The 10,826-nt window shown below is 35.6% G+C and overlaps 1 protein-coding gene across 2 annotated transcripts; it reads right to left on the bottom strand.

Annotated features, from left to right (window-relative positions):
• Positions 1–4,158: 4,158 nt before the first annotated feature.
• On the bottom strand, positions 4,159–9,576 carry LOC111998586 (14-3-3-like protein G-BOX factor 14 kappa). Of its 2 annotated transcripts, none has more exons than XM_024030677.2 (4): positions 9,007–9,576; positions 8,176–8,298; positions 5,611–5,727; positions 4,159–4,449 (listed from the first exon to the last, which is right to left on the bottom strand). In XM_024030677.2, the coding sequence occupies exons 1-4, from the start codon at positions 9,490–9,492 to the stop codon at positions 4,435–4,437; spliced, it is 741 nt and encodes a 246-aa protein (XP_023886445.2). In that variant the 5' UTR covers positions 9,493–9,576; the 3' UTR covers positions 4,159–4,434. The 2 variants fall into 2 exon arrangements, with proteins under 2 accessions (XP_023886445.2, XP_023886444.2); XM_024030676.2 differs by having other exon boundaries at positions 4,159–4,455; positions 9,007–9,569.
• Between the last annotated feature and the right edge of the window lie 1,250 nt (positions 9,577–10,826).

Genomic DNA, 10,826 nt, shown 5'->3' with positions numbered 1-10,826 from the left:
TGAGATTCGAGCCCTCGAGAATGGTTCCTCAGTCAGTCACACCCCCTCCATTCTCTCTCTCTCTCTCTCCCTCTCTCATCTACAGGTATACATTTGTCTCCCTCTTGCTGTGCCACTTGTGAATTATAAATTCTAAAACTTCTATAACCAGATATGAGATTGCATTGAGTGCGGAAGCTACATACAATGGCATTATGGCACTTACCAGCTAGGTCCTTATATTCCATTATATTTCAAATAGTTTAGACAAAAATATTACTAATGAATCCCAACCACACATAAACTTCACAATAGTCCTGTTTGATAAATTATCACTACGATGCATATGATAAATTATTTGTTCCAAAATTTAACCATTATTTTATTCAATAATTTTTTATTGACAAGCAAAACTTTCTCAATTCATGAAAAGAGTGAAAAGATTTAATCCTTGTAATGTGCATAGCTTCCAGGTAAAAGTTAAAACTATAAGACATAGGTTAGGGGTCAAGATACTTGCCAGTTGCCAACAGATAAAATATGCTTAATTAGTAATGTTTCTAGACAGCTTTGCTATTTGATTCCCACCCCCCTAAGTTTTCTAGTAATATACATTTTTCTTTTCCTAAAAAGAATCAGATAGTGCCAAAAACTAGCAGAACAGCAGGGAAGAAAGTCATGGGTCCATATCATAGGATGTTTTAGCAAGTGAAGCTGCATGGTTTTAAACATGATTGCTTTGAACAGGGAATAATGAAGTTGGACCCTTTGAACAGGGAATAATTCCAATGGATTTGGATTTAAAGAGACTCTTCTCTGCTAATTGGTTTTAACAACAATGATTAATCTGGTCCTCCTAAGCCTGTTTTATGTCAACATCTCCTTGATAAATGAGCTGATTAGAACGTGCTGAGCATTGATATGAAAAAATCAATATAGCAGCTAAGGACTTAGGAAGAACTTTTTCCCGTTTTAACATCCATGATCAATATAGATTTTAGTATATGACTATTAATTCATTCTTGATAGATGAGCTACTTCAAGTTCCTAGTGAAAATATCAAACGGTCAGCCCTGCTGTTAGCTGTTTGCCATTCTAAGTGTCCCGACTGCCTCGAAAGGGAAGTTTTCTCGCAGAAACAATTATAACAATTAAGTTTGATGTAACTATGAGAAGAAATTGACTATCGTTTAATCATCTGAGTAGTCAAACAATGAGAAGAAATGTCACTAACAATGCAGGCCAAGAGGCCCGGCAATAAGTCCAGATTACCCAAGTACAAATTGTACAATACAAAGCAGCCTTTTTTTTTTTTTTGAAAGGAATACAAAGCAGCCTTTATATTTAATTAACACATGGCATCCATTTCCAGCTCTAAGTTCTAACAAGTAACAATTTGGTGGGTGACAGAGAAATTAAACGTGCATGGATTTAAAACTAGATGAAAATTTGCATTAAAATAAAAATACTCAAGGTAGCATAGGACTTGCTAGTAAAAAAGACTAGCTCTGGTTTTTAATTTTATTCTGCATGGAACATCATATAAAGTTAAATTTTAAGATAAATTACGATTTGCACTCTCTAAAGTTTACATCTTTTCATTTTTGTATATAGTTACTCTTCTGTTTACCTTTGTCCAAACTATGTTGTTAACTCCCATAAAACAAACGACATAATTTTACTGCTTTCTAATTTCAAAAATTTTGAAAGAAATTAGAAAAACAATTTTTTATTAGAATACATCTTTAGATATACTAAAAATTATTGTATGAAATAAATAAATAAATAATCAACCTAAACTTTTCTTTTATATGATATTCTCTCTCCATGGTTAGCATCGCAGTAGCTTGCCTCACTAATGCAATGCTCAATGACAATATCATCGATTACTACCTTGTAATGTTGAACTGTCATGGCCTAGCTCACATTGGACCTTGATCTTAAAGCCCATTAGGATCAACATCATTTTAGCAAGTGAGGTCGACATGGAAGAGGGGGTTCGCGAACCAGAGGCTGTGAAGCTTGCAAAATATGGCAGAGTCGACGAGACCATAATGGATGGACAGAAAGATCATCACGAATTTGTGAAAAGAGGAGGAGGATGCATATATGAGATTTGGGGCAAAATGAGTGTTTGGATTGTGAGAAAAAGTGAAGATTTGAGAAATTGAGATGTGTTAGAATGGCTTGAATTGTCAAATAATGTGGCTTGAATTGTCAAGATTGGTGGCTTAACAATTAAGCATCAAACTATCAAGAAGTTGCAAGAAGATTCCATAGCCGAAATTATTGACTTCTTGGTTGATAGAAGTCTTGCATTCACATTGGTCTAGAACACTTAAGATCTAGCCGAAATATATGACTTTCTTGCATTCATGAATTGTCTAGAAAAGGCAAGGAGATACAAGCTAGCCGAAAAGTATGACTTGATTAGCAAAGTCAAAGATATACAATTCATTGTATGAAAGCTTGCTTGAAGAAAGACAACATTCATGCATTGGATGTTTCATGAATTGCTTAGCCACCATTGTTGACTTCCTTAACAATAGAAGTCTCTAGTGTGCTCTAGAGGTGGAGATTTCGGCTAAACCTTGGCTATAAATACAATATGTGTGGAGCAAATGAAAACATGCAAGGGTGAGCTAGGGAGATAGCAAATAACTTCTTCTGTATGCGTGCACCAGAGCTAGGAAGTTGGGTCTTGCAATTTTGCCTAAATACAAAAGGTGTTCTCTATTTGTTTGTGAGAGAACCAAGGGTGTATTTGGGGTTTGGGTTTGTGTGAGAGTGCTTACAAGTCATTGTTGTAATCTCCAAACTATAGTGAAAATTTATTCCGTCACCTCCCGTGGACGTAGGCATATTGCCGAACCACGTAAATTCCTTGTGTCATATTATCTTCTCTCTCTCTTCTTTAACCTTGTGTAAACATATTTATTTCACCCAATACGCACAACAAGATGGTTTTGCTTGATTGATGTTTTGGTCAAAGGGTTTTGGGAGTTTTGGAGGATTTGAGCTAAATTCAAACAAGTCAAGTAAAATATGATAAGATTAAGCAATACCCTAACGGTAATGAAATCATTTGTGATGCCTAATTTGTGGTGCCTAATGTTATGCAGCTCAGACACCATCTTCCTCCTTCCTCACCATCTAACCATTTGAAAATAGGATATGATTTTTTTCATATATATAATTTGATAGTTACAACAATAGGGAAGAAAAATTTGAACAATAAACATCTTTATTAGAAATACCAGTTGAACTAGAACTAGAAGATTCTTGACAAATATGATAGAATTATGTTTGTGGATAGGACGAATCTGGATTTATTTGCAGTAGTCCAGGTAAATAGTGTTTGCTACGGGGTTGTTTGGACATGGGGTACAATGACAATGTCCCCGGCTGGTAAGGATGAAATTTTCTTTCCAATATATTTAAAATCTAAAAGTAACAAAATCCATAATTTTATAGGAAGGTGCGTGGATGGAAGATATCAATGAAATCCAAATGAAAGTTAAGAGAAAATGAAAAATAAACCCAACTTAGAGGGTGACTTTTTTAATATTATCAACATAGTTAGGCTATATTCAGGTGTTAATGAACAAGAAGAATGATAATTTTTTAACAAACCTTCAGTATCACGGTGTGGAGACTCGAGGCTTCTATTTCGCCTAATTTTAGGCATATTATCATTCAAATCTCCCAGCAAAACAGGAACCCCCCTCCTCAAAAGAGGGATAGGTGCATGCAGGAACATTGAAGCTACCAAAAGTGCCAGGAACATATACATCCAGCATTTATATCAAAAGGCTTAAAACAATAAAATACGGAAAACTATAGAAGTAGCTTAAAAGAATAAGTTATATGCCAAGAGTCTTGTAGCTTAGAAACATAACCTGTTCTCGTTTACTAGGAGAACCAACTTTCAAATTCCCCATCCCCCAACTATCAAATTATTAACAAAAATATAAAATAAAATAAAAATAAAAAGAAGAAGATGAAAGAAGAATAGTTAGACTAAGACCACTGCCAATTCATTTTGCAACTCCAAACCAACTGCCAACAGCTGGCCCATGCGCCGGGGGGGGGGGGGGGGGTGGGTGTTGGGTGGGTGGTTTAAAATACAAGCCCCCCAAAAAATGTCTAAGTGACAAACTTCAAGGCCAAAAAAACATATTTGAAAACCCCAATCTTCAAAGACATTTAATATATGCAATGAAGATCATTCACTGGCTATTAGAATTCATTCACACACATCAAGTTGATACTACTGGAGACTTTGGGACAAGTGTCCTAAAAATTATCTCAAGTCTCTTTAAGCCATAAAACAAATAAAATGAGATACAAATCATCACTAGTACATGATGCTTATAATGACACAGCGCTATGCAGGTTACAGAAAATGTATGACATTCAAGCCCACCTCCCTCAAGGAGCACAATATTCCATTCCTTATGCCTCATCTATCTGCTCCTGCATGAAGCAGAAAGAGCGTTGGTTTAGAAAACTTCACAATTTTGAGTCCACCATAAAGTAATTTGTCAGGCTTTAAAAACTAGAATGATTGAATATATTAAAATCCTGGTTTGACCTGTTTACACCCAATATTGGCCAGATATAGTAACCATTCTAATTTGACTGGACAACAAAACTGGATCAGATCGATCTACCAGTCACACCTATTAAAAGCTTTGGATTTACGAAGCAAGGCAACTAACACAACTGGCTGAAGGATGCCATTGGGTCAATAGATCCATAGACTATCATAAGGGTGAACATGCATTTATTAGTTCAACAGAGAACAAATTTTGGCCATTGGGTGAAGGGGATAAATGAGAAAAAACTACATCCAAAAAGAAGTGGGAAAGAACATCAGCAGTAAATGAAGAGAGGTAAATGAAGAGAGGAACTGATTGAGAAGATTTATGAGTCTGATGACTAAAGCCTGAAGTTGTGTAATACCCATGGCTGCTTAACTTCTGTTTCAATTTCAGCACTTTTAGATTCAGAGTCATTTATTCAATCATTTATTTCTTTTTCTGGCATGTTTATGCATTGTAGCATTTAAAGCAACGGTCATCAAATTTTCCTAGTAGTTTCAACAACAAAAGGCTTTGAAGGATTAGGGCAGGTGGAATTCATCAAAGTTTTGTTCTCCACTTCTCCAAACTGCCTCATTGATTAACCTTCATAGGCCTTAAGGGACCTGGATTAACCCAACTGAGCCACCATTCGCTCTGGCTCATCCATGCTCAGAATGAATAGAAATTTTGGTACACAGCAACATACTAAATTAACGTTACCAGATAATAAAAGGATATCTCCAGACCACCAGGGATTGAAGCCATTCAGTTTTGTACTATATAGCACTTCTAGCAAACCCATTTTGTTTTTTCCATTACATTTAATAATTATATCACACCATCATCAGGATTTTTTTTTCCCTAGTCTTCGAGAGGGTATTCCAGTGATGCTCTGTAATTTTTCATCCTGTATCTCTTGCAGGCCTGATTGTGCTTCTAAATGCTAGGTAATAATGTTTAATGATTGTGCCTCAAAAATAAAAAAGTTTAATGATTTTGTTGCCCCAGAATGACCAAATGCTCCTTTAATTTCAGTTGAACTTACCTGCATATCTGAAGTCCAAAGAGTGAGGTTGTCCCTCAGCAATTGCATGATGAGAGTGCTGTCCTTGTAGGACTCCTCACCCAATGTGTCCAGCTCAGCAATAGCTTCCTCGAATGCCTGTGGATAAATACAAGGTTTAAACATCCAAATCAGTAATATTTTATGTAAATTAAAACGATTACCATTACTCAGCCTCTAGCAGAACATTCAACTTTTATCATATACACAAGTGGCCCGAGAAAAGGGGTGCTTTCATATCTACTATAGACCAAAATTTGTCCCATGTATTTATCATGCAGTTTTCATTCCTTCTTTCTTTCTTTCTTTCTTTTCTTTTTTTTTTTTTTTTTTTAACTTTTTAATTGTCTTTATTTAATTTTATTGTATTTTTTTGGTTTTTTTTTTTTTTTTTGGGGGGGGTGGGGGGGGGTGTTATGAATCTGAATAAATTTTGTAGTTATAGTTATACCATGATTAGTTCCAAAGTTCCTTAGGCATCACACCTTGATTTAGTTCCCAAAAAATGAACTTCCATAAGCCTATCATTCAATCACTAATGTGCTAAATTTGCACCTTCGGTTGGTCACTCTTTCCAGTGCAACTGAGGGGCTCAGTATCAACCTCAGCTTCTCTTCTAAAGAGTGTTTTTCCAAATAACCAGTAGAGAAGTTCAAGAATACTTACACTAAATGCTGCCATAAATCTGACACCCGTGACCCATCATTGCATTTACTGTTAGTCTGTCATATATTCTTGCTTTGCTATTAACCAGGAAGTAAATAGAACACAGAGAAACCCCAAAACAAGAATAGATGACCTTTTTTTTCTTTTTCCTGAAATCAATCATTCAATTTTCATTGGAATTAAACCAGTAAAGGCCCCAGTCTACAAGTGATATAATGTGATTGTTCATAAGTTGTTAGATCTCCAATCTCAATGATATAGCCTACATGCTTAAGTACGAAAAGATTATCTTAACCAATTTCTTATGCCAGAACGACCTCAACACAATAGTACCAGCAATATCATGCGATCTTCCATTTTTTTTATATAAGTAATATCATTTTATCTTCCATAAGCTGTTTAATTCTCCAATCCCTTGATGATATAACCTTCTAACCCACATCCCAACAATATCGTGTGTGTGTGTGTGTGTGTGTATTAGAAGCCACATCCCTTCATTACCACATAACAACCATAACTTTCACCAAAAAATAATAAATAAATAAAACCTAACCAATTTCTTAATCACTGACCAACCTTAACACAAATAGTACCAAGCTACATCCCTCCAGAAGTTTGGTATGCTCAGAATGGAAATAATTTGCAGTGCCTAGTTTTAACAATTTGAGACTTGCATTGTGATTCGCATTAGGATTAAACTCACTTAGGGTTTTCCTAGGACATATGGAACATTTCATGTGGTTGAAGTTATTCTCAGATTCAATATGAACCAATATTGATCCTACTTTATGCCCAAATTGAAAGGGGTAAAAAACTTCCAAGAAAAAGAAAGATCCAATGGTATCCATGATGATGGCATCTTTCTGAATTCCACCAGTTCAGGCTTTTGGAATTGAAGACAATGTACTTGCAATGCAAGTGACCTGGATATGGACCCTATTGTTAGAACAGATTGATTGAACAAAATATGGATCCAAATTTACTTTGAAAACGTGGTCCAGAGTCACATTAATCCAGTATAAATTCTATTCAAACATTGCAAATTAGTTTTCCCTATATTATGTCATACTTAATTAAATTAGGCAACCTCAATATCACTCTTCAATTGATGCACGTAGCACCATGGTTAATTATTAAAATGTGCAAACACTGAAATGCAGCATGTACATGTATGAATTCACTGAGTCATACAAGAAACAGAAGATAAATACCAGGAGACAAATAGGGAAATAGACAAAGGCATAATCATGATAGTGAAGCAGAGTATAAAAAATCCATAAGCTAGAAGTTTTCCAGCCCTAATCGTATCCACAAAGACTCTTATTTGTATTCCATTCCATGTATATTTTCTTCTCCTTTTAGAAAAGTTTACATTGTTTGTTCTTCTCCACTGTACATGCGGTAGTTCATCACAAAAAGAAGGCACAAATCTGACTCATGAGGGTATTATGCAGGCGGTTGTTGTGCGCCCCGTTGGGCTAGGTCAATCTGTGATATATAAGTAGTTATAGGTATCCCCAACTGTGATTAATCATTTTGAAGTATTGCACAGCTATGGCCAGCCCATCTCTAGGTTGCATACCTATACCATTAATGGTCCAACCATAAACCACATAAAATCACTGCGTACAGCTAGCAGCTAATCATGGAGTTATTTATCCTTTTATTTATTTGGAGAAAAGGGATTCTTTTTTTTGAAAAATGAAAATATATGTATATACAAATACAAACTTTGTCCATTAATAGGATTTTCCACCTAAAAGATATTGAAAAACTTTGATGGTTCTTAAATCTTAATTCAGCAGTTAGACATGATCATGCCATAAGAAGATACAAAGAAATATATTCCTAACTTCTAGCAGTCATAGGAAAGGAGCAAACCTGTTTTGCCATGTTACATGCTTTCTCCGATGAATTGAGGATCTCGTAGTAAAAAACTGAGAAGTTAAGCGCCAGCCCCAGCCTTATAGGGTGTGTTGGAGCAAGATCAGTGAGTGCAATATCCTCCAAGCCAATAAATAATCACATAAGTACATAAATGAGGGCAGGCCTCAATGAAACTTCTTCAACTTGATAAACGAAGCGCAGATATAAATTTTAGTTTCCTAAAATCCAAATAAAATTTCCTTTTTGAGCAAAAATAAGCAAAGCAAACACCCTATAGAACAACCAACAAGAGAGAGACAGAGGAACACAAAATACCAGTGCAATTGTGCAAACATAAAACTCTAAATGACAAAGTAAATTCCAAAAGAAATCAATCTACAAAGTCAGTTGCTAATACTTTATAAAACATACATTAACTCTTAACATCTCTACCCAAGTGGCCAAGCCCAAGAAAACTTTTAACATAGCAAATGCTAGCTGACTATTGACAATAGGTGACAAGCGATCTAGGCCTCAACGTATTTTATTAATTAAATTCATGGTGAGACCCACTATTCAAGCGAGAAGAGGGAGTACGCATTTATTAATGACGTAATGTAAATTATAATCAACGTGTTTAATATTAACAAATGATATTTACAGTGGAGACATAGTTCCAACTCAAGCTTAAACTGTTAATTAATAACTAATGAATTTAATCAGTAGTTTGATACCATTGCAAAAGGGCTATAAGGACTACGATTTAATAATTTTATTTAATTATTATTCAAAAATTAATGAATAAAATTTTTATAAAAAAATAAAAATAAAAATAAAAATAAATACCTGAGCCGCTTTGTAAGAGTGCATAGTATCCTCGGCGGCGGCTTTCCTCTCATCGCCGACCTTGAACTCAGCCAAATAGCGGTGATAATCTCCTTTCATCTTCAGATAGAAGACCTTGGACTCGCCGGTGGAAGCAGAAGGCACCAGATGCGACTCGAGCAGCCTGAGAATTCCGGCGCAGATCTCCGTGAGCTCCGCCTCGACCTTGGAGCGGTACTGCTTGACGAGCGATACGTGCTCCTCGTTCTTGCGCCCTTCTTCTTTTTGCTCGATCGACGACACGATGCGCCAAGCGGCTCTGAGCGAGCCGATCACGTTCTTGTAGGCCACCGATAGGAGGTTCCGCTCCTCCACGGTGAGCTCCGACACCGGCGTCGATCCGGTGACCAGATTCTCCATGTACTGTACCATTTCTTCATAGCGCTCGGCTTGCTCCGCCAGCTTCGCCAGGTACACGTACTGCTCTCTGCTCAGTGAGGAAGCCATTGGACTAAACACAGAAAAAGAGAGAGAAAGGAATTCAGTTTGAACTGCTTTGAGAGAGAGAAGGAATATAAGGTGGTTTTGGCCGGCTTTTTGGATTTTTGAGACTGTGACCGCTCAACGTACTTACGCGAGTGAGATTAACGTGTCCTACTCGCTTTTTGGAAGGTTGTGATTTGGGAATTACGGCACTATACGAACCAAGCACGTGAAAGTTTAGAAATTATGTAATATGGATGCGTGAAACACGTTATTTGTCCATTGTCCCACTTAAAACACTTTTATTAGTTTAAAATTATTAAGTCAAAAAATAATAATAATTAATTACTAACTCCGGAATTTTAAATAAGTACTAGCTTCATCACACAGGTTTCAAACGTGCAATAAGTTTTTTTTTTTAGTTAGTAGTCCTATTTTGTAGAAAAAAAATTTATATTTTTTTATTTTATATATAATATATATAATTTTTATTTTGAAAATCTAATTTATAAGTGAATAAATCAATTTGTAAATTAATAGAAAAGTGGTCATATTTGTTAGACAGTGTTTTAGTAGGAGTTAGAATTACGTTTTTACCGGATTGTCTTTTGGTTTTATCTCTACTTCAATATAGGAGTGTAAAGGTATTTTTGAACTAAAAAATGAGGAAGTTAAACAGGAGAAACTCCTTAAATAATAGTATAGAATAAGTTTTTTAGTGAAATAGTAGACTAATGACGTGGTCCACCGTGAGGGCAGCATAATTTCTCATAAAAGTTGAATTGAATCTAATTTTTCTTAGAAACTGTAGTATAATTTTGTGGGATGCTAGACTCATGTGTAAAGCTCAAAATTTTTAAAATAATTAAAACTAAATTATTAAATAAATAGTAATAATAAATTAAAAAATAAGTAAATTATTTTAATAAAAATATTATTTTTAAGTTCTAAATTAAATCATTGTTAAATCTTATTACTTAGTCCAGAGTTTTATAACTTAATATTCTAATAAAATATTTGTGGGTACCATAGGAGTGCTTCACACGTCTTAGGCTTGCTAGGCGTGCTTGGCATTCACCTAGGCATGCTTGGCAACCACCTAGACCATCCTCAGATGGCCTTGCATTCACCTCGGCATGCTTTGCATTCACCTCGGATGGTGTCTTAAAAGTCCCACATCGAAGGAAACCCCCCCCCCACTTGCTGTTTTATAAGTTTTGAAGCGAAGGAAGTAGTGTACCATTAGTTTAGTTATTCGAATAACTATAAACTAATTGTACACTACATCCTTCGCTTCAAAGCTTATAAGGCAGCAAGTGGGGGGGTTTTCCTTCGATGTGAGACTCCTAGGACACCAT

The sequence above is a fragment of the Quercus suber genome, unplaced genomic scaffold (genome assembly GCF_002906115.3).
Source record: "Quercus suber isolate HL8 unplaced genomic scaffold, Cork oak 2.0 scaffold_822, whole genome shotgun sequence".
In the NCBI taxonomy this organism is placed as follows: Eukaryota; Viridiplantae; Streptophyta; class Magnoliopsida; order Fagales; family Fagaceae; genus Quercus; species Quercus suber.
The sequence above is the reverse complement of the archived record's forward strand: the minus strand, read 5'-3'. Positions and strand labels throughout refer to the sequence as shown.